Source organism: Portunus trituberculatus, chromosome 42 (assembly GCF_017591435.1).
Source record: "Portunus trituberculatus isolate SZX2019 chromosome 42, ASM1759143v1, whole genome shotgun sequence".
Taxonomy (NCBI): Eukaryota; Metazoa; Arthropoda; class Malacostraca; order Decapoda; family Portunidae; genus Portunus; species Portunus trituberculatus.
The window spans coordinates 8,824,438-8,851,940 of record NC_059296.1 but is presented as its reverse complement, the minus strand read 5'-3'; the positions used below and the strand labels follow the sequence as shown (position 1 = coordinate 8,851,940).

The window sequence follows — 27,503 nt, the reverse complement described above, 5'->3', positions numbered from 1 at the left end:
CATTAGTACATAGCACTGACAATCATGAATATACTTTTCATTTGCAATAAACAAGATAGTCCTATTCTCTACATTGGTCAAGGTAGAAATGTTATTGGGGACCATGACAATGAAGTACTTATCATTAAAGTACACAACCCAAAGAAGATATGATGACTATGATGATGCCATAGTCTGCTAACATATGCCAAGGCTGGTGTACAATAGTTGTACAGATCATAATCCTCCATCAACATATGCTACTTCTATCCTGCTTTGCCATCAGTATCTTCAAATATATCACAATTAATGAGTATACCATTGCCTATACCATCAGTGCCTAACAAGTCAGTCAGTAAGTATTCACTGCAGGAATATACATCATTAGAGCATGTACAGGACTATTACAACTCTAAAGTAATGTCAGCAATGATAGGTAAGGAAGCCAGGAGGCTTGGAAACAGATCACATACACCACACCTCAGGGAGGGTTTATAGAAACAGCTTCATAAGATAATGGACCATGAAATTTTCCTTAAGGGAATGTACGTAGTTAAATAGATATCTTACAAATTATATAATTTACATGATAATACTTGGTAAGTTTCTGTGGTTAATAAATCACATACAATTGTATGTTTTCAGAAAGGAGAAATAAAGTGGTAAGCATATTAAGAGAAAGAAGCTTACTCAGAGAGGCAAAGCAGTTGAATATATGTAGATACAACAACTGATACCAGCACTATGCATGCAGTTAGGCATCTTGTATATAAAACTGCACACACACACACACACACACACACACACACACACACAATGCTCTACTAATGATATGATATACACACACACAGAAACAAACATACACACACACACCCACACAACACATTGCTAATGATATATGATACACACACTCACACACACACACACACACACACACACACACACACACACACACACACACACACACACACTCTACTTATGATATGATATGATACACACACTCACACTCATACAATGCTCTGCTAATGATATGTTATTATGATATGATGTGATACACACACCCACACCCAGACACACACACAAACCACTCTGCTAACAATATAATATAATACACTTGCACACACACACACACACACACACACACATACAAACATTACTTATATGAGTTACCTATGATGAAATGAGACATTTCCCTTTATCATTATCATCTGAGAAAATTTGACAATAAAAGAGAAATTATTTATGTTAGACTAAAATGAAGCCTTTCTACTCAAAACATTCAAATGTAACATTCTTCCAGTGAAATGGCAGTTTGGAATCACACCAGACTTCTATGAGAGAGAGAGAGAGAGAGAGAGAGAGAGAGAGAGAGAGAGAGAGAGAGAGAGAGAGAGAGAGAGAGAGAGAGAGAGAGAGAGAGAGAGAGAGAGAGAGAGAGAGAGAGAGAGAGAGAGAGAGAAACCCAGACTGCAAGTTTATTGTCCTCCAAGCTCAAGTCTAGGCCCAGCCCAGCCAGCCAGTTCACAATCCCTCAGTATCTCTTGAAGGCAGGTCAGTTACTTAGTAACTGAAGGAACCTACAAGTAAACCATGGTACCCAGATGTCACAGGATTAAAGACCAAACTCAGAGAGGGAGAGAAAGCATTGACCACTAAAGCAATAAGCAGGTGTCCATATCCCTCTGATTCTACCAAGTTCACTTAATTATGTCAAATAAATAAAAACAAAAGCTATTTTTTCCACTCCCTTTTATAGTCAAGTGTCACAGGCATGATGTAAAGCTTCTGAATTAGCTACTTTTATAAATGATTTCTTCAATACTAGCAGAACTACTTCAGTGGATGCTATATTCTCTTAGTCAAAAATAAATGGCAACAACAAACTTAAACCAACATAATATCAAAGTAAACACTTTCTTTAAGAAGAGAAATCTAAGATGGCAGTGTTAGATAAAAGAGAGTAAAGTGAAAAAAAAAAAAAAAAAAAAAAAAAAAAATCATGCATTAAATATACCTTTTACAGTCGGTGGAGACAAGAGTGCTGAGTTGATATGGAGGAGAAACATTAGCAGTGTCTGCCAAGTGTCTTCACTGAGATAAGGAGAATTCTGTGCTATGTTCTGCAGTGTACGCAGAACACGGTGACACAGCACAGCTTGCCGGTTAATGACATCAGGTCCTGAAGTACAGCAAAATGAAGGATCTTTCACAATACCAGTCTCAGAATTACAAATAACAATGACAAGTTTTTACAGTAGTTTAGGTTGAAAATTCTGTAAAAGTGCAATTATTAATTCTATGACTCTATAACAATTATCCAATATGAAAAATAAATAAAAGCAGCACATTACCTTGAGCTCCTCGTGGGACAAACAAATAGTAGAAATGGTTGATGATAATTCTTGCATAATGGTTTGGATCATTGAGTATTGGGCTGGGAACACTGCTTTTGGGATTTGGTAGTAAGGCTGACAACCACTCACAGTAGACATTGACACAATCACGCAGGATGTCAATCTCCGACAGAGGAAAACTCAATCCATGACCGAGAGCCTAATGAATATCAATGAATCAATAATAATATAATGACAAGTTCACACAACAACACATTGGAAGTATTAAGTTTACTTCAAAATTTCTGTAAAAAAAAAAAAAAAAAAAATTGAGTTTGTGAATATATGATGGAAAATCTGAGAGAGAGAGAGAGAGAGAGAGAGAGAGAGAGAGAGAGAGAGAGAGAGAGAGAGAGAGAGAGAGAGAGAGATGGAAATACGTACAGGCATGAGGACTTGTAATTGTTTGTCATGAATGATTTTACTCTTTGTGGGAGGGTCAGGCTTTGTGAGGCCCAGACTTCCAGCCAGATGCTTGGCTGTTCCTGCCACAAAGTCTCTTCCAACAGTCCAGGGTATTGCATCCTGAAGTGAAACAGGTGCAATATGTTAAAAAAAAAAAAAGGCTAGATTTTAAAGTTACTACACTCTTTTGTCAATGAATGCATAAAGAGTTCATACTAATGGAGATGTTTTTTTCTTTTTCTTTAGTTCCAAAATAAGGTAAGATCTAATATTAGTCCATTTTGAAAAATCTTAGTCTTTTGAGTTATGGCATTCTTGACAGAAAATAGAAATATATAAAGCAAATTGATCAAAAGCCACCTTGAATGCACTGATGGCAGCCTCATCCCCCCAGCCCTGTTGGGGGACGAGCTCTGAGGGCCAGTCACTGAACATGGCAGTGCCTCACATGACTCGTCCAATTTATTCTGTCGGGAGAAAATGCTTGCAGTTAACAGGTGGAAGGAAAATGGAACTTAAGTTTAGTTTGAAAAAAATCTCTGTCAGCCGTGCGCATTGCCTTGACTAGATTATGTTAGTTAGGTTATGTTTGATTAAATTCAATACACTGCAAGTACTCTCCACAGCAGTAACAATCCAAATGTTGGAATGTTACTGCTACATGGTATTTTGTGACGATTAAATAATTTTCTTTTTGTACATTTCAGTCTATTTTATATTGATTTTTTGGGGGTTTTCATTACAAAACAGCATTTTCAGAGGGATACAATAAAAAAATAATAAAATAAAAAATAATGATTTGCAATGAAAACATGAAAATTTATTCAAAATAAGTCGAAAACTACCAGAAAAGTTTCGTTCTGGACTGTGCAACTGGCGAACGAGTAAACAAAAATAACCGAACTTATTCTTTCCCCGTTAACATATAACATAAATAATAGGATAACAAAGGGCCACCAGGGCCCATCTAGGTTATCCTGTATCAGTCGCACAGCGACCTCGTCATCAGTACTTAAAGATACACTTACAAGTACACAATACATTATATACTAATTCTAAATATTTGGCCCATTAACAGGGCTAAGTCCTGCAGCGAAATCCTCTACAATTTGTGGTCCCCATACATGGGGATCATGTCTTATTTAACTATAGTAAATTTCTTATAAAACTATCATGCAGTGCTATACATAATTATAAATCTAATAAATTTAAGTGCTTATCTAATCTGTTTTTAAACATTGTCAAACTAGTGCTATTTACAACCGTCTCTGGCAATGCATTCCAGAAGTCTACCACTCTATGACTAAAGAAATATTTTCTTATATCTAACCTGCAGCCTTGCTTTCTAATCTTCCTGCCATGATTTCTAGTCCTATTTCCTCCTCTAAGGTAAAGAAAGATCTCACATCTATGTAGTTTGTATCTGAGAACATTTTAAATAACTCTATCATATCCCTCTTATACATCTCCTCTCAAATGAAAACATGTTTAATTCCTTTAATCTATCTCTATACTCCAGGCGCTTTAATGCTGGTATCATCCTAGTTGCTCTTCTCTGAACTGCTTCTAACATGTTGATATCCTGCCTATAGTGGGGTGACCAGGCCTGTATGCAATACTCTAAATGGGGCCTAACATAGGAATTATATAAGCTACGCACCACTTCCTTACTTTTATAACTAACATTTCTATTTATAAAACCCAGGATCCTATTTGCCCTATTTCTTGCTTCTAAACATTGCTTTGAAAATTTCATAGTCCTGTCTATCACTACTCCTAAATCCTTTCCTTCCTCTACTGCCTCTAGCCAACATCCCTCCATCTCATAGTTAAAGTTTGTGTTGTCTTTACCTAAATGCATAACCTGACACTTATCAGAATTAAACTCCATCTGCCACCTGTCTGCCCATGCTATCAGCCTGTCCAGGTCTCGTTGTATTCTGTAATTGTCCTTTTCACCCGTTGCTTGCAATACTTTCACAGAAACATGACCACGGTGAAGCCAGTAATAGTCTGTACGCTCCGCCAGTACCAAGAGAGCAGTGATAAAGAAACCAATCACCTACAACTATTTGTGTTACGGTAATCTTAGTACAACCATCATAATGAAAACTCATCCTGGCCGTGCCCTCCTCACCGACACACACACTCCTGGCACCAGCGCGTCACCAGGCAGCTTTCACCATCACCACTCACGCTCCCCTATGCTCTGCCTTGCCTACAGACCGAGAGGAAGGTAAAGCAAACACGGATTGGGTGGTGTGGTGGCTTACAGGGACAGCGACACACCTGCTGGCTCGACTGTTCAGTGTTCACCTCAAACAACAACAACAAGAGCCAAGTGTTTACGCCTCCCCGTTTAAAGTGAGGATTAGTATAAAATTTCTCCTCGCGTGTGTTTAAAACTTATATATAGCTGCATTCATAATAAATTTAATTCTGTTAGTCTGCATCTTTAGAATTTGTAAAACTTTTCTGGATTTTTTTTCTCTAGTACTTATGTCGTTGTGATTATCATAGCAAACATTTGAGATATTTCTACATTTGCTAATTTTCCTTATGTCATCCACTCTTCCTTAATACATCCCACCATAACAACATAACACCGGCAACATAACACCGTATAACACTTTAACACTTACATCGGTCCCCTCTTAAAAGCTACTGCTTTCTAAACAATGTACTGTAATCTAGTACTTCAGTCACGTTTCACAGGTAAAACTTATCCCCTTGTATTCTTTTGATCATCCTCCTTTGCGTTGATTCCAATGGACATGTGTATATTTTGCAATATGAAGAACAACACAGTATAGTTAATACCTTAACAGTACTAAATGCGGTATGATTTTAGTAGCAAAGAGCAAAGCGTGTCTAAATAACGGGTCTCAAGGTTACGAGTACAGCGAACGAAGCCTCTTCAAGACGTTACAGCAGCAGCCTCTCCTAGTGTTACATCACGAAGCCTCTGCCAATGATATGTTGAGTTGAGGTTTTGCTTTTCCCTCGTTTAGTTGAACGGTTGCTTCAGGTTCAACGCAATGTTGTGACGTAACCATCATGAGGAAGGAACACCGCTGTAGGCAATATTATTAGACGGGAAAAAAAGACAAATAAATCAATAGAACGACCCACTGAGTTTCTTTGCTAATTGATTTACAGATGCGTCACTGAAGCTGCAAGCCTGTACAGTGTACACTGACTGACTTGCCTTTTCCGTACAGGTCTGGACAAGTTCTAAGTTTCATTTGCTATTCATATAAGTTCGAAATGCTATATAGTACTGGAGCTGGTATTTTTTTATATGAAAGACTTTTCGGAAATTTAGAAACGACAACGACGACGATGATAACAACAACAACAACAACAACAACAACAACAACAATAAAAACAACAACAATTATGATGATAATAATAATGCTAATAATAATAATAATAATAATAATAATAATAATAATAATAATAATAATAATAATAATAACAACAACAACAACAACAACAACAACAACAACAACAACAACAACAACAGCAATAATAATAATAATGATAATAATAATAATATCAGTAATGATAATAATGATAATAATGATAATAATAATAATAATAATAATAATAATAATAATAAGAATAATAAAAACAATAGCACAATTGTTTTCTTGTCTCTTTTTTTCTTTTCTCCTTATATTTCTTGTTCTCAGTGGAATTTGAAAGCATGAGAGTTACGAGATGAGCAAGAAGAGAAATGGAGAAACCACATGATTTAGTTACGGTGGCATAAAATACATCTCAGGTACGGTCATAATTATGTAAAGTCATGAGGTACGCTCTCTACAGTATGGGTGACGAGCTGCCGTGTGTGTGTGTGTGTGTGTGTGTGTGTGTGGTGCCACCCCTCAGACCATTATTTGAGCATGTAGAGGCTAAAATTACCGTCTTGCTGGACGCTCAAACTTTCTTTCCAACCTTTTTCTCCATCTCAGTTATCCGCAGTGTTCCTCGAGGCGTCACAGATGCGCTGCGCTGACCATTCCCTGACTTCACTATAGTGCACCAGCATGACAAATTATACATTCAAATAATTGGACCATATTTTGAAATATTTCTGCATCGTACCCTAGTTCTATTTTCAAGAAGCTCTAATTGAAGATACACTAGCTTTTAAGAGTGTTTTTACATTTCTAGTGACAAATTAACAGTTTTTAACATAATTTTTGCCTTATTAAAAAGGATAAACACTCTTGAGAACTCGGCTGATCATCTCTGTGGCCTTTAGAAATAAGCAAAGCATTTCCTGGATAATGGACTTTCTGTCTGGTTCTCGGTTCCTATAACACCGACCCCACCCACCCACCCACACACGTCCCCTCAGGTTTCAAGGCGCTAGAAGCATACTTGGTGGTACTTCATAAGGCCACCTAGTGAACGAAAACTCCCTCTAGCAAGACACAACCACAACGGGAACTGGGTCAAAGGGATGCAATGTGAGAGAGAGAGAGAGAGAGAGAGAGAGAGAGAGAGAGAGAGAGAGAGAGAGAGAGAGAGAGAGAGAGAGAGAGAGAGAGTAAAAGCCTGGTCTAGGAAAGTGCTTGCTATACACGCACTTTTCATGGTAAGGTAGATCAGAAAGCTGAGAAGAAAGAGAGAACATATGTTAAATAACTCTCTCATAATAAAAGCGAAGAACAAAAAGGAGGAAAGAAAGTAAAAAAACCCTGTAAATCAACGCAGTCTAAACTCATGTACTAATACACCTAATACGCGGTTATAAATTACATATCAAACCTACGTACTTTCCTTTCTGCCTTAAATTGCCTTGCGCGTTCACTTTCAAGCACTGGGAAGGGAGCAAAGGGAGTCAGTCAGTCGGTCAGTTAGTCAGTCACTGCTTTCGTACGAATTCTGAGATGGAAAGTAATGTATTCCCCTTTGCGTGTTCAATCTCTTCGCGCAACAAGCAAGCATGCAACTTTCTCTCCAAGTCCAACCTTTACGTGGTATAAAATGTTCTTTCGGACGTGAAAACCGGGATGACGTGTACGGTAATTTGCGGATAATCACGGTTTGTTGAGAAGTCCAAAGAAATGTAAGCGAAGACGTATTATTTTGGGAAGGGGGTGTGTCTTGGTGTGGAGGGAGGGTGTACGAGTCGTGTATATATAAAGGTGGCGAGGAGTGGCAGTGTTAGTGGTCCTTCCTGTTACAGTGCTGCCACAGGTAAGCGACGCTGCTGTTTTGTCACGTTTACCTTCGTCTGTATTGCCTCAGGGGGGATGCCTGGTTACGTCACTTGATATATTTTCAAAGCAAATGTAAAGAAATAGTCAATTACTTTTTTTTCACTTTTCATAGCCATTATTATTATCGTTATTATTATTATTATTATTATTATTATTATTATTATTGTTGTTGTTATTATCATTATTATTGTCAAATTATCATTATCATCAAAATTGTCGCTATTGAGACCATAAAATAATTACCTATTCCACTAGAGATTATTGAAGAATAGCATCTTTATTCCAGCAGTGACTCCTACGTTATCTTTATGCAAAGTAGTGAGCTTACAGTACCTATATGTGTGGCATCCCCTACATAAATTATACTTACATATATGCAACTATAATCCTTATAGTCTATATATATATATATATATATATATATATATATATATATATATATATATATATATATATATATATATATATATATATATATATATATATACTTAAACTTCTTTTAAATATCAGGAGTGAATCGTCACTAATATCTTGATTGCTGAGTTTATTCCACATTTTCCTCTCTTCTACCTTCAATCTCCTTTCCTCTTTGTGTCTATTTTCTTTTATCTCCCCTTCTCCAAGCTCTTCCCTTTTTCCTGTTTTCCTTAATGAAATGTTTAAATAGTTTCAGTCCTTCACCTACCAAACCATAACTTATTTCATGTACCTTTCTCTGTCTTTCCTTCCCCCCCGGCATCCTTTCCTTATTTTCATGCTTACAAATATTATCTTTTTCCTTTCTATTCCTTTCTTCCTCTTCACCTTACAAGTTTATGAAGAACTTTTTATATATTTTTCCCTCCCGTTCCTCACCAACCATTTCCATAAGTCCTTCCCTCATTCCTTACCCATCTTTTTCCTTCCTTCTCTGCATGACGAAATCCTTCAATATTTTTTCCTCTCGTTCTTCATCAATCATCTCTCAAGTACTTACTTCACATCTGTAACGTCATTCCTTCCAAACGCACCCTAGACTCGCCTTTCTCCTATCACTTGAGCTCTAGAAGTTACAACACGGCCAAGGAACAAACACATTTCAGTGAAGCAACGCGTACTGACCCAAATAGCTCGGTGATAATTGGAGTTTTTACTGCTTTACCTCTTGTTTTCCTCTCACAATTCGGTAAGTGCTGTGTTGTGGGTGCATCTGGTCTGTTGCGGTCTGAGTGAGTGTGTTTTGGGATGCTCAAGTGAAGGTGCATAATGAGTTGTTATTGGGAATCTTTATCGGGATGAATTTGATGTAGTGACGTGAAATGTGTGGAGAGAGAGAGAGAGAGAGAGAGAGAGAGAGAGAGAGAGAGAGAGAGAGAGAGAGAGAGAGAGAGAGAGAGAGAGAGAGAGAGAGAGAGAGAGAGAGAGAGAGAGAGAGAGAGAGAGAGAGAGAGAGAGAGAGAGAGAGATGAAAGTGAATAAAAGAAATGAAGGAAAAAGGAAGGTTAAATGAGGAAAGCATGATGAAAAAGTGACGATGGAGAAAAAAAAGAATATGCTCACACGAGAGAGAGAGAGAGAGAGAGAGAGAGAGAGAGAGAGAGAGAGAGAGAGACTGACTGACTTAAACACAACAGATGGTCCAGTAGAAAGTATAACAGAGTCCCATTCCTCGCTTTTGTGGTCGTTTTCTCTCCTTCCCCCGCTCATCTGTCTTCTTACAGCGCACACAGAAGCACAGTCAAGAGTGTCTCCTGTCCACTCAACTTCCCTTCATAAGCTTCCGTTGCGCATAAGGTTAATTTTTATATGAGGAGAAAGAATGTTGCGGACGAATGTTATGGTGAAAATACTGTGCCGATGGTGAGAGAGAGAGAGAGAGAGAGAGAGAGAGAGAGAGAGAGAGAGAGAGAGAGAGAGAGAGAGAGTAGACTGAGAGTAATGAGGGGAAATCTACTTATTTTTGTGTTACTCCAACTCGTTTTTTTCTTCCATGATTTTTTTGTTCGTTTATCACTTACTTTATCATGATTTTCACGTAATAACCGGTACGTGTGCTCGTCTCTCTCTCTCTCTCTCTCTCTGTACTAAATAACAGTCAGAGGGCTAAAAAACACCCAAAACAACCATTAGAGTCTGTTAAAAGGTGGCAAAATTTTCGGCAAAGGCATAAGGAACTTTGAATGACGCGCTCTGCTGGTAGAAAGCTGTACCGGAAGAAGCACAACATAATACAGCACAAATATCGCGCCGTCGCCTCCAGGAAGTTCACCACATGCTACCTCCTGCTGTGCTGCTCAGTGACTCCCGACAGCGGTGAACAGAGGCGTGTGTGCACCTGCCTTTATTATGTCTCGGCCAGCAGTGATCTTACATTTCTCTTCCTTTTCTTCTTCCCCAGATAACAACAAGCATCATGAGAGTCTTCATTCTATTGTGTAAGTTCACCTCATTTGTTATGCCATACGGTAGCTATTCTTTCTCTTTAAATTGACAGTGTATTTGGAAGCACTGCAAGTCTTATGTGGTATCATGCATGGTCATAATTCAGTTGACACGTACTCACTTCCATTGTGTTTACCATTTTGTCGTAACATTATGTCTTCTGATTTGCTGACAGTCTCCTCAAAGGCATGTATTGCGAAACACTGTTCTCTTACCATGACTTACTTTCATTGACCCCAGAGATGTCTACATAATCAAGTTGTTAAGAGTGTTTGTCCTTTTAATAATGTAAAAACTGTGTTAATCTATCATTATAACCATAAACAAACATCCATAATTACATACAAGAAAAAAAAGCAGTTTTGAAAGTAATGCAGATGTGGCGAAGAAGTGTTTCAGAATGATGTTGAAGCCTGCTGGTACCTGATAGATTCTTAAAGCACCAGATAATTCAAAGAAACCATAAAAGACACGGGAAGTAGAAGCAATTGACCTCTGGCTAAGAGTTTAATGTATTAATGAATCTTGTTCTCCAGGTGTGGTGGGTGCGAGTCTGGCGTGGCCCAATCCCCAGCAGGAGCCATATGACCCGCTGTACAGGGAGCCACCGCAGTACTACCAGGACGACCCCAGGTAAGACGCCCCAAGAAAGCAGTTCGATGATTCTCGAGAAGCCGAGTTTCTACTGATGATGCAGACTTTTTATTAAAATATCACTGGCATTATGAAAACAAATATAATACGAAATCCCATTAACTTCAACAGAACTGCAGATAAGTCGACAGTCACTGCAGAGATATTTGAGAAAACGATCCCTTGTGCAGAAAATACTTAATTTGGGTATCATGTGAACTTTACTTTCGCTCAGGTATCCCGTACCAGCACCCAAGCCTGAACAGTACCGCCCCCAGCCTCCCAAGTACCAGAAATATCCCACTGAAGAGGAAGAAGAGGAATATGAACATGTCAACACAATCCCAGGTGAGGCGCTGGGACTGTGAGGGATTGCTTCCTTCACGTGATCCATTCATAACGTTCAGAGCCACCGGTACTGATACAAACTGCTCATCCTTTATCATGGAGCCTGAAACACTGCTATCGTAACCTCTATTGGCATGTGAGGGACTGATTTTGCTTAGTACATTAATTTTTACTAGAGTTCAAAGGTTACGTTGGGACAATACGTCATTTATTAGAAAGTACTGGTTCGACATCCAGACGAGAACAGTACGTATTGTATTGTATTGATGTGAGGCATGTGAGATGGATAGTTTAATGAACACTTTACATCATCATGAAGTGAATGGGCAATAATTGGACAAAGAAAATGTTTTTTTCACCAGTTGTATCAGAAGATGCTTGCAGATTTTCGTTTTCTGGTATAGTCATCGTGCTCTTTTCATATTTTCTTTTCGAAGTGCTCAGATTTTGTTTAACACGTGTTCAGGTGAGCCCGGAAAGGACTACCCGGTGTTCTCCATCGTCCCCAGCACAAGCTTCTCCTGCAGCGACAAACTTCCGGGCTTCTACGCTGATGGGGAGGCCAACTGTCAGGTGAGGCTCTGCAGAAGGTGCTTGCAGATCCGCGTACATTAACCATCTGCTGTGTTAACCATCTCTTTTCTGCTTAGTTTATGTCTAATCTGAGTGTACTACAGACAAGCATTAGAATAAGTATCCAAAGGCTACAAGATTTTCCACCATGTAATACCAACGCAACTTTCTTTCCACAACTGAAAAGTGAAACACAGTATTGAGGTAAAACACACTTGGAATAAACTAACCCTTTCTAATCCGAAGGTATGGCACTACTGCAAGACCGATGGACTAAAGGAGTCTTTCCTCTGCCCCAACGGTACCATATACAACCAAGAGAACCGCGTGTGTGAGTGGTGGTTCAACGTGAGCTGCGACCTGGACTCTCTCACCGTGCAGGCCAGGGTGAGGAGTGAGGCTGGGGAGACTGAGGAACGAAAGGATGGCAAAGAATGGGAGTTTGGGATAGAAAAAAGGGAACTTGATAGAGAGCGATAGAGGGGAGGAAGATACGGAAATAAGTTGATGAAAGAGAGGAGGAACGGAAGAAAGCTGGAAAGATGGATGACATGAGGACGGTAGGGAAAAAGAATAAACAAAATAGTAGAAGGGAAGAAGTGGGGAATAAATAAGTGAAGGTAGAAGAGCAGGCGAGTGGAATGCGTGGAACAGCAGATAGAAGATAAAACTAAGTGTGTGTGGGGGGAAGGAGTGAAAGTAAACAATGTAAAGGGAATGTAAAGCCAGTAATAGTGAGGATGACACAGGGCTGGCAGGGATGGGGAGGAGGGTGGAGGAACGAGTGCTGAAGAGATGAACCACTTGGCAAGGAGAGAGAGAGAGAGAGAGAGAGAGAGAGAGAGAGAGAGAGAGAGAGAGAGAGAGAGAGAGAGGATGGGATATTACAAATTGAAATAATGTGCATGCCTGGACAACCTTCACAATCACCGCTACAGTAGTAACAACCTTCACACCACCACTTCAAATACACTGACGCATCCATAACGTGAAGTGAAGTGAGTGAAGTGATTAAAAAATATATATCCTGCTTGACGCCGCAACACTGAAGTTAATATGAAGTAGGATTATAAAATTGCATGAAAATATCAGTAATGTTAAAAGGAAAGGTAGATTAATAAAAAAAAAAAAAAATGATACGATTTACATTTAAAAGAATAATGAAAGCAAAGTAAGAACTGTGAAATAAACAGACTGGGATTTGAAAGTATTAATTACGAGTGAGGAAAACTGCTCTCTCTCTCTCTCTCTCTCTCTCTCTGTAGGTTTACGTTGTTATTTTTTTATTGATATTTTGAATTTGAACTACACTATGCCTTATTTATCCATTAGTTTTACCCAACCTCTTGTTTTTTTTATTATTCTTACCCCACTCTCTTATTTTTTATTACTTTTACCCGACTCTGCAGGTGAACGAGGACCTTTACATCGTGCCCTCACCGCGACCCGAGGATAAGTACACTGCGGGGCCTAGCTACTCCAACGAGGGACGCCAACAGTACCAGCAGCCCACGCAGGCTTACCCAGACTACTAGCCAGCGCCTGCCGGAGGGGTGCTTGTAGTCCTTACGTGTACTTGTTTATTAGATTAATGTTACTGTACGTAAGGGAAGAAGAAGAGTTATTTAATAAGTATGTTAATAAATAATATGTTAACAAAATGGCATCTCTCTACGTCGGGAATCACGAAATCAACATTCCTTTATGTCATGAGTAGAGAATTTAGCACACGTGAATGTCACTCGGCTAGATAATTAGAAGAAAGACCATTACTAACTGAAAAGTCTTCGTAATGGTGCACAAAACATTTCATGGGTGACTTGAATACTGTCGAGATCACACAAATCATATTTCCACTTTCTCGCTTGCTGCAGTTTATTTGTGAATTCACTCATGAGAACACTGTCATCTGAAAATTCTGAATTGTTTGTGCATTCTCTATTTACCTTAGTTTCCATTCCAAATTCTTCAAAACGTTTCTTAACATCATTTTCTATTTATTGTGCGTTCCTCACCAATCTTACATAGCTTTACAAAGGCAGTGTCTTCCTTAATATGAAAGATATGAACATATTTTTTCAACGAATGGAGAATCAAAAATGGACTTGGAAGGGAACGAACGGCGGAACGCAAAAATAAATCCACTTTATTGTTAGATAAACCGAACAGGATTGAAAACTAAAGAAAATCATATATACACATGTGCATGAGTGCGCGCACGTGTTACTCATGTGATTACATGTAATGAAGAGCAAAGAGACGTAAGCTAGGGCAGACTGAGTAGGGAGGCATACATAGGCTGACCCAAACTGACCAAAGTCTGTATGTGTGTGTGTGTGTGATTTCAATCTGGAAATAGTGACAAAGAAACTAATTAGATGGCTCTCCCTTTACTATTTCAACACTCCCACCACAGCTTTGCTACTTGGGCTGTTATACGCACTTCCACCTGCCTAGGAAAAGCCTACAGCGGGCGAAGGTGTCGGGTCAGGGATACTCGCCATGCAGGACTTCTTCAGACACTTGATATATTCCTCCATCTTCAGCTCCAGTGGCTCAGGGCAGGTGTTCACGGCAAGTCCCACTGCTGCAGCTAGACTCGGGGGCGACACGCTGGCCAGTTGCGCCGCGATGGTTGTTCGGTTCAGCTGCAGGTCGTCACCAAGCTGACGTGTTGAAGCAAACCACTGCTGAATATTCACTCGTGGGAAGTTTTAATGTGTAAGATGTGTAAGGAAATGAGAGAGAGAGAGAGAGAGAGAGAGAGAGAGAGAGAGAGAGAGAGAGAGAGAGAGAGAGAGAGAGAGAGATTCCCAGAAAATCTATCACTTGATATGTGCACGTCATGGAACCCTCACGGAAAATTCATTATCTGAGAGGAATTATTACGTATCACCTCTAGAAGGAAATAGCAAGATAAAAAAAAAAAAAGATAAGAAAAAAACAAAGAATGAAAAAAAGCAGGAATAGAGAAAAGAATAAAATAAAAGATAAAAAAAAAAAAAAAAAAAAAAATTGACAAACAGAATAACAAGCCAGCGGGACTCACCAAACCTGTGCTACTCAGAATGCACTTCCTGATGGCGAGGTCAACGAGGGGTTCACCAGTGGGCTTCTTCGGGAGTGTCAGGCCAACAGCTCCCTTCATCATGGCCTTTCCTGGAGCCAAACACATGCACTGGTTACTCCTCTCATAACCCAACAGCAGAGAGAGAGAGAGAGAGAGAGAGAGAGAGAGAGAGAGAGAGAGAGAGAGAGAGAGAGAGAGAGAGAATAATTAGGGAAATCTACTTATCTTTTTGTTACTCTAACTCGTTTTTTCTTCATCATGGTTCTCTCGTAATAACCAGTATGTGTGTTCGTCTCTCTCTCTCTCTCTCTCTCTCTCTCTCTCTCTCTCTCTCTCTCTGCTGTTTACCAGCCATCAACCACACCACTTGTAACTGCTTCACTCTCCTTCCTTACCGAGATAGGAATAAAAATCCGCCTTGAGAGGGATGGCCGAGGTGTTGGCGCAGGAGAGGATGGCCTGCGGGGTGCCCATGAGCGGGGCCAGAAGAGTGTCCAGCGGCCCGCACAAACCCATCTTCATCTTGCACGCCGCCACCGTCAACTTCTTACCGCAAAACGACTCTGAAACCATCATTGGCAACACAAAGACGATCACTACCATTCCATCACTGCATATAACAGATTATCCCCACAATCTTCTTCCTTCCTCTCTCTCTCTCCTGTTTAAAGCTATAAAGTGATATGTAATAGTGCATTCAATACCTGAGAGAAATCACTATCTTTGAAATACGGAGAGAGAGAGAGAGAGAGAGAGAGAGAGAGAGAGAGAGAGAGAGAGAGAGAGAGAGAGAGAGAGAGAGAGACGCATAGTAACTACAACAATTAAGGTAAAACCAATTTGTACTGAACCATAAGGTGTGGTCAATTAAGCATTCGTGCAACGTGCTCTCTCCCATTGCTTGAATAAAAACGGAATAACTGTTCTGTATTCAATTTAATGCATACTATCACTAAAAAGTCACAAGAAATACGAAGATCTCTGCACACATTCTTGCCTCAGCTTTAAGTAAATGGAACAAAGTGATTTCTCTTACTAATACCAATATCACCACCACCACCACCACCAGACACACGACGCCCCACGTACTCTCCTCAGCGGTGAGCGGCAGGAGGGAACTATCGAGGAGGGAAGTAGTGATTGAAGTGGCGACTACAAAGACGGAGAGCAAGCACAGTAGACCCATGGCTCGGCTGGCTGGTGACAAGAGAGCAGATCGTCGCCCGTGAAATCCATGCAGTTGAGGCTTTTTCATCTTCCTGACGGCACTGTTCTCTCCACTGTAACTACCGAATAAAGGGCTTACATACAAACACCATCACATTATAGTTCTCATTAACATATCGCCTACGTATACTTCACACCAGTCCTTACTTCAGAGCCAGCTGGTCAGCCACAGTGCCTGTTACACCACCATCCCCTCACGCTGCCGCGGAAATCAGTAGCCCCAGCGCGCGATGCCTCACTAACTCACAGATCACCGCCGGGAAATAAGCCAATGGGAGGAGAGTTTAAAGACAAGCTTCACCAATCTTCTGCAAGCTCTCAAAGATCGGGAATCAGTCACGCACGTTGTTCAAGGGCCGGAGTGGCGATGGACAGACACATAATGCCGCGGGGATGCTGAAAGACACGAACATGCCCGGTGTTCCTGATAAAGCATATATGAGTATTAGGAGTATTAGTCACGTGGGGGTCACAAGACACTTAAGACTTATCATCATCACCATCATCAGCCTCCATGATTTCCCTGCAGGAGGGGGGCTAGTGATACTTTTAGTCTCATCTTTTCCTCCTGTGTTTAATTTGGTGGATCCCACTTACTAACATGAATCTTCCTCTCCATTAACAGTAAAATATTTTGTTTTCCTTGCATTGTTTTACTTAAAATATTCCTTCAGATCGATATTCTTACAATTTCTTGATATGGCGGCACCAGTTTAATCTTGAATGGATATAACAATGGGTGTGTTTCAAAGTCTTCTCACATTAATGTTCTTCCACTTAATACTTATCAAACTGTCCGGGTACATTCTCACTCTATAGTCAGTGTTGTATTCTGTTGCTTATCTGCGTGGAATGCCGGTACTCAGTCTATAAGGATCCTTTTGTAGAAAATTTTAGTAATAATGTAATGCGCTTGACTTCTTTTCACTCATTATATTTTAAGTGCGCTGAGAAACTTGAGAAGCACAGGTTGTTTCACGATGAAGTATAATATCAAAGTTAGCTAAGCGTCCCATATGTGTTTCGTTTTCTTTAGTAGTTCACCTATATTCGCTTTCTCTCAAATATTTAAAGGGGAAGCAAAGAAAAATCACCTCAGCAAAATAATTATCATTTCCTCACAACAGTGTTTTAAGAAATAAATAAAGGAGAAAAAAAAAAAAAAAAAAAAAACTGTAGGCTGCAGTAACACACACAAAACACACGTATAGAATTCTTCCCGGGTGTATAATAAAGTCAGCGGGTTTCTGTGTGGAATGTGTAAGGGAGTCCTGCATTGCTCCTTGCTAATGGTGTACAAATACAAGGGCCCGGCACAGAACAGCGACACTTCTTGCACTTTTAACTTACACACAGCAGCCATTCACTAACCGGGTAGAAAAAATAAAAAGAAAAAAGAAAAAGTCTTATGGCGCCAGCTGCTGGTGCTCTAAGCCTGTGCTCACCAAGCCATTTAACCTCTTCGGTACTGGGACGCGTTTCTGCGATAAGTTTTGAGTGTGATTAGCCGATTTTATTTACAATAGGAAAGGTTTATGGAGGTCAGAAGGTTAATAATCCAGAATCTTCACTATTTTAATCCCCACGAGATACTAAAGCTGTACAAAATCACCTATTAGTAACTTGAACAAATATGAAACGTGTCATGGTACTGAAGGGGTAAAAAAAAAAGAAGGGGAATATATTCATAAAAAACATTTACGAGTACTGTTAAGCGTTATCGACAGCAAACCTTAGATGCCAAACAACGTATTCGCGGGAGAAAAGTACGTGTGCACATCACAAGCGACTTTCGGATGTACTATACAGTATTATAGACAACGCTAGAGGTGGGGCATGAATGTACGTACGTTTGTATTTATCAATCTATTAACTAAACTCTATTTTCTTTATACACCTCATGTCATACCCCGGGCTGGTTTGCTGATTGGAGGGCACGAGGCACGAGGGCTGCAGCTGTCACACACTACCTCGTGAGTCAAGACACAGAAGTCACAGATCGAGCCGGGAGCTATTTATTCACTGTAAAGAATGACGGTTGCTTTTGTTCTCCCGTGGGCTGTGTAGCGGCGTGTGTGACCGGACAGAACTCAACTAATACTACGCAACACCGTACATCATCCACGGCTTTGAAAGGATTTGGGTACACACACACACACACACACACACACACACACACACAACAACAACAAAACAAATATATAGAAAATTATAAATGGAAAGTGCAAATCGTAAAATTGGATAAAATGACATCATCAGTAAAATCTATATGTAAAAAGAAGAAAAGAAAAATATGTAGTACTTAAAGGAGGGGGAGGGAAATATACAAAAGAAAAAAAAAAAAAAAAAAAGCAAACTGTCGCAGCATTCAAATAAACATGCAAAATACGTGAACTTTTTCCTTCTCGACAATACGAATACGAATAACTTCAAATTTTGGACTGAATGCATTTGAATTCGAATACTGTACACAGGAGCACTGGCCGGCCACACAACACAAGCTGGGTCGCGGTGTGTGTGTGTGTATGTGTGTGTGTGTGTATACCCGCAGCTGCCAGGACGGAGGAAGGCGGGGCTGCACTGCGCTGGGAGGAGAATTTACCGCTGCCATTCATCCATCGTGAAACATTTCTTCCCGCTGTCCATTTACACGCAAGCGAAAAAAGACGCAGGGAAAAATAACCTACACAGTAATTTTTGTGGCCGCCGCAGTGAACCTCGTCTGTCGTGATGCTCGGCGCGTGTACCTCGTGAGTCCCGCCAGCGACACAATGCAACAAGAGTGGAGCAGGTGGAGATGGGAGGAATCTATGTAGCCAATGCACTCCACAAATCTTCCACTTATCACACGTGTATCTTATGTTTCTATGACAAACACAAACACAGATGATAAAATAGATGATCAATACATACATGAGCGGGGAAAAAAAGAAATATATATACTGTACTATAAGAAAAGTAAAAAAAAAAAAAAATAAATAAATTAGTGAAAAAAAAATGAAAAAAAAAAAATGAAAAATGAATATAAATAAATGTAAGAATAAATAAATAAAAAAAAATTAAATACAAAAATACTTCCCAACACTACACCAGGCAACACACGCCTATAGAAGCCCACGCCAGTATGACACACACGCCGCACACAAGAAGAAGACAGCGTCTCTCTCGCACACGCACACAACACGGCAGCGTCTCTCGCACACGCACACAATAACAAGACAGCGTCTCTCGCACACGCACACAACAACAAGACAGCGTCTCTGTCTCGCACACGCACACAACAACAAGACAGCGTCTCTCTCTCGCACACGCACACAACAACAAGACAGCGTCTCTCGCACACGCACACAACACGACAGCGTCTCTCTCGCACACGCACACAACAACAAGACAGCGTCTCTCGCTCGCACACGCATACAACAACAAGACAGCGTCTCGCTCGCACACACACACAACACGACAGCGTCTCTCGCACACGCACACAACAAGAAGACAGCGTCTCTCGCACACGCACACAACAACAAGACAGCGTCTCTTGCACACGAACACAACAACAAGACAGCGTCTCTCGCACACGCACACAACAAGACAGTGTCTCTTGCACACGCACACAACAACAAGACAGCGTCTCTTGCACACGCACACAACAACAAGACAGCGTCTCTCGCACACGCACACAACAACAAGACAAGGAAAGAAGTCTGCATACATTCATCTACCTCATCCATTTCTCTCTCTCTCTCTCTGTACACAAACACACACACACACACACACACACACACACACACACACACACACACACACACACACACACACACACACACACAAACACACAAACACACACACAAACACACACACACACACACACACACACACACAGTTGATGAAAATACAAACAAATATCCAGACTCCTAATCAATCTCTAATTACCAAGCCGGATATTTGTGATAAGGGGAAAAAACACCACTAATTAACCAAAAAATAACACCGGATGTCGCTTCTCGTCAACAAAAAGTATATTGCATTTGCTTGTGTGTGTTGGGTTGCTTTTACGACAATAACAATAACAATAGCGACAACAGTAACGACAATAACACGGATAACAAAAAATAAACTAGAAAGGTAAACGATACAGCAATAATAGATAACGACAACACGGATAAAAAAAAAAAAAAAACAAGTAACAAGAACATAGCAGGGTCAATACTATAGAGCTGTTCATAAAGATCGTAAAATGAATCCCTGCAAGTAATGAAACCAATAAGGAAATAAAAGGAGGAGGAGGAAGAGATGAATTCGAGGAAGAAAACGTGCACAGTATAATATGACGGAAGATTAATGAGCCGAACAGAGGTGATACAGGTACCTGGTCGTCCTCGCTGGCCTCACGAGTAATTAAAGAGACAAGTGATGTTCAAAAGCTCGAGGAAGGAGCATAATCACGAGAGAGAGAGAGAGAGAGAGAGAGAGAGAGAGAGAGAGAGAGAGAGAGAGAGAGAAAAGTCGAGGAACACGTCTTTTTGACCTACTGAAATATACATACTGATCATTTAGTTTGGCAATACATGAGTATACTTTTTAGAGTTCCTACAAGTGGCTACGTAAGCTTTAAGGGGTTACATAATTTACTATTACATGTTCTATTAAGACTTGGACGTGTATTTCAAACACGTTAATGTACAATCCCAGTAACAACCAATTTGAAATAAGATTGACACTTTTTAGGGACCGGAACCTTGATGGGCCTTTTTTAATTAATTAATTTATTTCATTTTATAAGTGGGAGTGGTTTGTTACCAGCCTGCTGATCAAAATCATCGGATACTACTGAAATAGCATTATCGCTTTCGTCTTGTGGGTAGATTTGGGCACGTTTTGATTAATACAGCTGTTTAATTTCATAAATGATCCGTTCATTGTGTAAGTTACAAGGAAACGCTTTTTTTTTTATTTCCAGGAAACCAATCATTGTCCCTAAATTAGTAGAATTAGGTTGCTTCCATGATTCCCAAACTAAATATGTTACAACTGCATCAGTGAGTAAAACCATAACATACGAGTTTGGTCTCCACTATAAACACATTCCAATCCCAGTTTCCATCGGACAGGTAAAAAAAAAAAAAATGAGGTATTTGGTTTCACTGCAATGTTTGGCTTATGCTCGTAACCTTCCCTTGTTATCATAAAAGCAGTTTCTGTATGATAAAATGCACGCCTGTTTTTCCTCCTCTGCCTTCCTCCCTTTCCTCCAGCTTCTCCCTTCACGCTGACATATATCAGGGCGGCGGAGGATTGTTTTCAAATCTTAAATTGCTTTTGCAACACTCTGGTCAAAACACGTCAATATATCAGGATGTAAACAGAGGCAGGGGATGGGAGGAGGAAGAGGAGGAGGAGGAAGAGGAGAGTTTAGGTGGGCAGTGCGCGGCTCCCAATACAGCTGTGCGTGTCAGTGAGTGTGCGCGCGTGCGTGAGCGCGCGTGTATGCATACGTGTGCGCGTGTGTGTATGCGTACGTAATAATAATAATAAATGGTTTATTAGTTTGGCAATGTAAAAAATTACACTGAAAATGTACAGGGGGTGGGGGGGACATTAACACAATGAACTAAAAATGCTTAACCTAACTATGGATCTAACAACCTAGAAAGCACTTATTTATTTAAGGCTCGCACAATAGTGGGCACCGCGCTGAGTCGGTACCGATCAGTGCGCGGTGCTCTTAAGGGCGCCACGCTATTCTGGTGTCTGGTGGCGCGAGCAGGGGGAGGCACGTCGGGGGGTAGCAGGTGGCGGAGACGTGGATGACGCAGCAGTCCTTCCCCAAATTTTCCAAGGCTTCCTGGTGTCTTATGGCCAGCCTCAGGCAGGTCAGGGTGTCCTCGTAGGACCTGTAGGCAGGCCCAAGGATGACCCTGAACGCCCTCCTCTGAATCCTCTCCAGCTGTTGTCGTTGTGTGAGGTTCAGGAAGGAGGACCACGCTGGGGCGGCGTACATGAGCTTAGGGAGTATAAAGGTGAGGTACACTCCCCTCAGCTCATCTGCCGGTGCTCCCAGGGACCTGAGTCGGCGCAGTAAATAGATTTTATATGAGGCTGACCTGATGATGTTGGAAACATGCTGCTTCCATGATAATTGATCATCCACCAAGACACCTAGAAGCTTGGTGCTGCGGACCACCTGGAGGGAGTGAGGGCCCACAGAAAGCTGGGGAGGGGGGACTGCTGCTGTGGAGGTACAAATGTGCATCACCACGGTCTTGGTGTGGTTGATGGTCATTTTGTTGTCCTCCGTCCACGTCTGTAGTTGGTTTAGAGTGGACTGCAGTGCTGAGAAGTCTGGGTTGGTGTTGTTGACGGGTACGCCCACGGTGCAGTCGTCCACATACTTCCAGCGGTGGGGGGTGTGGACGAGAGCATCGTTGATGAGGATGAGGAAGCACAGTGGACCCATCTTGGTCCCCTGAGGGACCCCGCATGTGAGCTGTTGGAAAGAGGAGACAGAGCCCTGATAACGAACGGCCTGACGCCTTCCCGTGAGGAAGTCTGCCAGCCACGCTATCAGGTAGGGAGAGAGACCCAGAGTGATGGCTTTATTTATCACAACAGTGTGATCAACAAGATCAAAGGCCTTTCTGTGTGTGTGTGTGTGTGTGTGTGTGTGTGTGTGTGTGTGTGTGTATTTGTACTATGACGTTGTAAGTAATAACGTACTAGTTTAATCTATTTGTTGCGGGAGCGATGTGCGAAACGCCATCACTGGCCTGCTCCCTCTAAACTGGGCCCAGGATGAACTACACTTAACCCGGTGGGGGCAGTAATAAACAGCTTCGAATGGTTCTAAGTTTACTAGACTTGCAAAAAACATAGGTATACACGCAAAAAACAAAGATACACAATATAACACCCGGCTCTCACCACGAGTCTCCCTCCAGAGCGCGTGAGGGAAGGCCAGAGGAACACTAATCTCACCAACACTGGAGGCAGACTCGTTGACGGCGCCGGGAAGCAGGTATAGGGTGAAACCAGGGCAGCAGAGGAGAGGCCAGTCCAAGGAGTTCTCTTCCGTCTGGGTGTTGGCGAGGCTCGAGGTAGTCTCGGTTAGGTGTTCACTAGGGCCTCAAGACATGGAGTGACCGGAATAAGCAGGGTTCTCGAGACATACGTGGCAGAGAAATGAGCGAAGTGTCGCTCGGGAGTGGCCGAACGATCCAGAACGAGGGGTGATGGTCAGGTAGTGTTCTGCCCTTTAGATAACTCCCTCCCCCTCCAAGAGACTAGCCACGGTAGTCTTGTAGAACACCACTCCAAGGGAATGGTATGCCTTCTGGAGAAAAGAAAGGATAGAAGAAAATATCTTAACTCGACTGAGGAGGTCGGCACAAAAGATTGTCAGCTCCAGCAACATGAACGACCCTGAATTTATATGGTTGCAGTCCTAGACTCCATCTGAGAAGGCGACCATTCCTGCCTTTGAAGGTGTGCATATAGGCAAGGGATTTGTGATCTGTTTCCAAAATAAATTCATTCCCTTCGAGGTAAAAATCAAACTTGAGAATGGAGAATACTATACCTAGGCATCCCCTTCCTGTTGAAAGAAACGTTTTAGATGGGCAGGGACAGGGTAAATCGTTGTGCTGATACGGCCAGTGGTAGTTAAGACAATATGTTCAACAGAGGAAGTACACCCAGGAACATCACAGAAAACATCGTCAAACTCTGACAGGAGATACTTGATGTCAGCTTGTTGTGAAGTTAAATTTGGGTTGATCCTGGATCATCTATCCTTCTGGTCAGAGCAGCTATCAGGTGTCACTGGCAATGAGTAGCACTCGTCCTCAGGGTCGTCTTCACAAATAAGGTGGTCGTTCTCCAGGACATACTCTTCCTCTTCGGGCGTTTCCTCTTCGGTCTCTTCACGTGTTGACACTTCGTGTAAGACTTCGGCAGAGCTGGCACTAGCACAACGGATGTAACGTTTAAAGAGGTTGACGTGGTACAACCTCGGACCTTGGGGACAATCAATTAGGTAATCAACCTTACCTCGTCGCTCTAAAACCTGTACAAGATCCTCTCCAGGTTACAAGAAGCTTGCTGGAATCGCTGGGAAGGAGCAGCACTTAATCGCCAGATTGAAACCGTCCATCTTGACTCTTGATGTCAAAGTAGGTAAACCGTCCATCTTGACTCTTGATGTCAAAGTAGGTCTTATATTTCGAGGCACTGATGTCTGGATTGTTAGCGGCGATCTGCGCGGTCTCTGCTAGCTTCTCCTGTAGCTCTACCACGTAGCGGAAAGCGGATCAGTCGTCGTCCTTCAGGTTCCGGTCCTCCCATAGATCTCTAAGGGTGGAGAGAGGTCCCCGAACAGTCCTTCCATAGCGAAATTCGAAGGCAGAGAAACCGGTTCTATCGCTGGGTATCTGAGGGCGAATAATGTAGGAATCAAGTACCTGTGCCACTCTCAAGGGCGGTCCTTACAGAGCCTTCGTAGGGAAGCTTTAAGTGGTGCATGTAGACGTTCAATGGTAGCTTTAAGTGGTGATGTAGACGTTCAATGCGACCATTAGTGCTAGGATGAAATGGAGTTGTAAGTAAAGGATTGACTCCTAACAACTTGAAGTTCTTGCATTAATCAAGATGTAAATTGGGTACCTTGATCAGTGAGAATTTCAAGTGGAGAGTAAAGCCTCAGCAACGGAGATAGTCTATTTCCTTCAGTGGCACGGCATCTGGGAACCCAATGGCGTAGTCGATTAAAGTGAAGGAGGATGTACCTGTGGCCTTCTGAGGATGGGGGAGACAGTAGTCCAACCAAATCGACTGCCACTCTGGAAAAAGGTTGTTATAATTAGAAGAGGATGGAGAGGTGCTGGTCGGACTCGACCTTTGGCAGACATTCGTTGGCAGACGTCACAGGATCGACAGATGTCGATAATACCCGCGCCCATCCCAGATGGAGAAGTGCTGGTCGGACTCTTCCTTTAGCAGACATTCGTTGGCAGATGTCACAGGATCGACAGATGTCGATAATATCCGCACCCATCCCAGAAGTGGCTGGATGCCTTCAAGTAAGTCTTCCAGTAAGTCTTCCTTTGAGAGAAATGACCTGCTAAAGGGTTTTCATGGCCAACAGACAGGATTATTGGTCAAGAGCGAGCTTACCAACCTTTGCTGGATGTTTCGAGGTCAAACACTTCCGGTAGAGAAGTCCGGTACAGCGAAGGTAACAAAGTACAGCCGTCCTTTGTCCGCTCCTCTTCAACTGTGTTAACTTTGTTCCAAAGATTTCCAAGAGGGTTGCAATTCTGGCAAAACTAGAGGAGGATGGTGCTTTGCTATTCATGAGAGACTGCTCATCAGGACTAAGAGCTCCCGAGATGTTGCCAATGAGGACACAAGCGCGCTTCATAGGAGCTAGGATAGCATTATCAATCCAACCCTCGAAATATGGATATCGAAACATGGACATCTTACATAGCACCTAATGGTTGGAAAAATATCTTCCTGTCCAAGATAGTCCTCTACTACTACCTTAGGTCGCCGAGAGACGTCAGCATCAGGCACTGCCTTCTCAGAGACGATCACGCAGTTGGAGGCGGTGTCTGACAGTAGTAGTAGCCCAGGAGCCGTTGATCGTGCCGGCAACTGCATAATCCGGGAGAGACCGCTCATCCATACAAAATCCTACCTTGTATTTGTCCTGTGGTTCTTTAAAGGCTCCGAGATTCTTTTGACAGTTATAACACTTCACCATCCGGAAGTAGCTTCTTTGGTCCGGCTTAGCGTTAATGCCTCATTGCCCTTTTCAGTAGATGTTAGAGGCCCTCTTATGGTAGGTAGGTCTCCCAGTGGCTCCGCTGGAGTTCTGCTTAGGGTAGGCGTTGTCAGCTGCAGACCAATCAGCCTTATCCAGTCTTAAGGGACGCAATGAACCGATCTAAAATGACGGAGATTCAAACGTTGGTGAAATATGACAAGACTCCACCCAGGAGTCATACAGCTGCTGAAGACGGGTCGACACCTGGCGGTAATTTTCCTGAAGTCTAGCCGGTACCGCTCTGTAGTCTTGTCAAAACCAGTCAGGAGAGCCTTTTTAGGAGAGAGAAGTCGCTTATGGTATCAGTGGAATAGAGGTCAAAAGCTTTACCTGTCAGTAGACACTGAAGTCTAACAGGTAGGCGGCGATGTCCTCTCCTTGGAGAGCTGGAAGCTTCGGTCCTCGCACGCCAGCATCGGGACATTGGGTAGGAGCACTGGGTAGGACGTGCTCCCGACTCTAAACTAAGCTTCAACTGGGCAAGTTCAAATTCCCGTTCCTTCTCACGCTCCCATTCTCGTTCCTCACGCTCCCATTCTCGTTCTTGTTCCTTGGCCCCGTCTTCCCGTTCTTCACGTTGACGTGACTGCGCTCATTCTTCGTTGGAAAGCAAGCTGATCAACGGCCTCTCCTGAGAGGCCGAGCTTTACCGTTTGTTCTGTAACGTCAGCGCTGTAACGTCAGCGAAAGTAGAGATCTTAGACATAGAACCAAAACTAACAACGCAAATGCTTAAGACCTAGAAACAGGGGAACCCATTAATATGAATGAAACAGACATAATAGAACCAAACCTAAAACAACGCAAATGATTGAAAAGACCTAGAGACAGGTGAACCTATTAATATGAATGAAACACCAAAAATAATTATCACGCACACGTGAATTATGCATGTACAAAATAAACCACAAGGTTAGAAAAATTGATGGAGTGCACAAACATCCAAATAGATCAAATCTCACAGGTAGTGGTAGAAAACTTAAGTGCACAACCATACCCAAAAATGGATAAAATATCTCAGGTAGATAGCAAAACTTTATCACCACATACAGCCAAGCAAAACGTATACATGAATAGTTACAAGTGAACCCCACAATGACACTTACCACAAGTATATGTACAGAAGCACTGACTGGCAAGCACACACCGAGCATAACTGGTTCCTCTGTAGGAGCAAAGGCTACTCCACAAAAACGTCTAGGCGACGATGTAAAACATCAAAATACTCTGCTGCCCAAACCACAGTAAGATACTGTGAACCAGCCGAAATCCCCGGATTAGCGGCTGCTCGTTCAAGAAAACGAGGGGTTAAAAGGCACTGGACCTGCACTTAACCAAGTGTAGAGTCACTTAACCAAGTGGGTCTGCACCTAATCTTCCTCAATTCACCGAGGCCGAAC

The 27,503-nt window shown here is 41.9% G+C and overlaps 3 protein-coding genes and 1 long non-coding RNA gene across 19 annotated transcripts in view; 1 reads left to right on the top strand and 3 right to left on the bottom strand.

Annotated features, from left to right (window-relative positions):
• LOC123517549 (ral GTPase-activating protein subunit beta-like) overlaps window positions 1-5,143 on the bottom strand; it is a 28,443-nt gene extending 23,300 nt beyond the window's left edge. For 7 of the 12 annotated variants that reach the window (XM_045277745.1, XM_045277748.1, XM_045277750.1 and 4 more), the window contains exons 1-5: window positions 5,051-5,143; window positions 3,138-3,244; window positions 2,757-2,897; window positions 2,331-2,532; window positions 1,994-2,158 (exon numbers count right to left, since the gene is read on the bottom strand). In XM_045277745.1, the coding sequence (XP_045133680.1) occupies window positions 1,994-2,158; window positions 2,331-2,532; window positions 2,757-2,897; window positions 3,138-3,212 (583 nt within the window). In that variant the 5' untranslated portion in view covers window positions 3,213-3,244; window positions 5,051-5,143. Of the gene's footprint in view, window positions 1-1,993; window positions 2,159-2,330; window positions 2,533-2,756; window positions 2,898-3,137; window positions 3,245-4,914 lie in introns of all 12 variants that reach the window. The other 5 variants (XM_045277746.1, XM_045277749.1, XM_045277753.1 and 2 more) reach the window with 2 other exon arrangements.
• A 2,739-nt stretch (window positions 5,144-7,882) lies between these two features.
• LOC123517686 lies at window positions 7,883-13,647 on the top strand. 2 transcript variants are annotated; one of them, XM_045278024.1, is made up of 7 exons: window positions 7,883-7,988; window positions 10,389-10,425; window positions 10,969-11,065; window positions 11,301-11,413; window positions 11,880-11,986; window positions 12,233-12,373; window positions 13,396-13,647. In XM_045278024.1, exons 2-7 carry the CDS (start codon window positions 10,404-10,406, stop codon window positions 13,519-13,521), a joined length of 606 nt encoding a protein of 201 aa, XP_045133959.1. In that variant the 5' UTR covers window positions 7,883-7,988; window positions 10,389-10,403; the 3' UTR covers window positions 13,522-13,647. The 2 variants fall into 2 exon arrangements, with proteins under 2 accessions (XP_045133959.1, XP_045133960.1); XM_045278025.1 differs by lacking the exon at window positions 7,883-7,988 and adding an exon at window positions 9,760-9,784.
• Window positions 13,648-13,966: 319 nt separating this feature from the next.
• On the bottom strand, window positions 13,967-16,590 carry LOC123517685. 3 transcript variants are annotated; one of them, XM_045278021.1, is made up of 5 exons: window positions 16,431-16,590; window positions 16,146-16,342; window positions 15,452-15,619; window positions 15,036-15,145; window positions 13,967-14,652 (listed from the first exon to the last, which is right to left on the bottom strand). In XM_045278021.1, the coding sequence occupies exons 2-5, from the start codon at window positions 16,309-16,311 to the stop codon at window positions 14,440-14,442; spliced, it is 657 nt and encodes a 218-aa protein (XP_045133956.1). In that variant the 5' UTR covers window positions 16,312-16,342; window positions 16,431-16,590; the 3' UTR covers window positions 13,967-14,439. The 3 variants fall into 3 exon arrangements, with proteins under 3 accessions (XP_045133956.1, XP_045133958.1, XP_045133957.1); XM_045278023.1 differs by having other exon boundaries at window positions 16,146-16,357; window positions 16,431-16,566; XM_045278022.1 differs by having other exon boundaries at window positions 16,146-16,336; window positions 16,431-16,558.
• Window positions 16,591-23,112: 6,522 nt separating this feature from the next.
• The window catches only part of LOC123517656, a 4,972-nt gene continuing 581 nt past the window's right edge, over window positions 23,113-27,503 (bottom strand). Inside the window, exons 3-5 of one of the 2 annotated variants that reach the window (XR_006678528.1) lie at window positions 26,434-26,775; window positions 24,939-25,114; window positions 23,113-23,610 (exon numbers count right to left, since the gene is read on the bottom strand). This is a non-coding gene — a long non-coding RNA (uncharacterized LOC123517656). The remainder of the gene's footprint in view (window positions 23,611-24,938; window positions 25,115-26,433; window positions 26,776-27,503) is intronic. The other variant, XR_006678527.1, reaches the window with a different exon arrangement.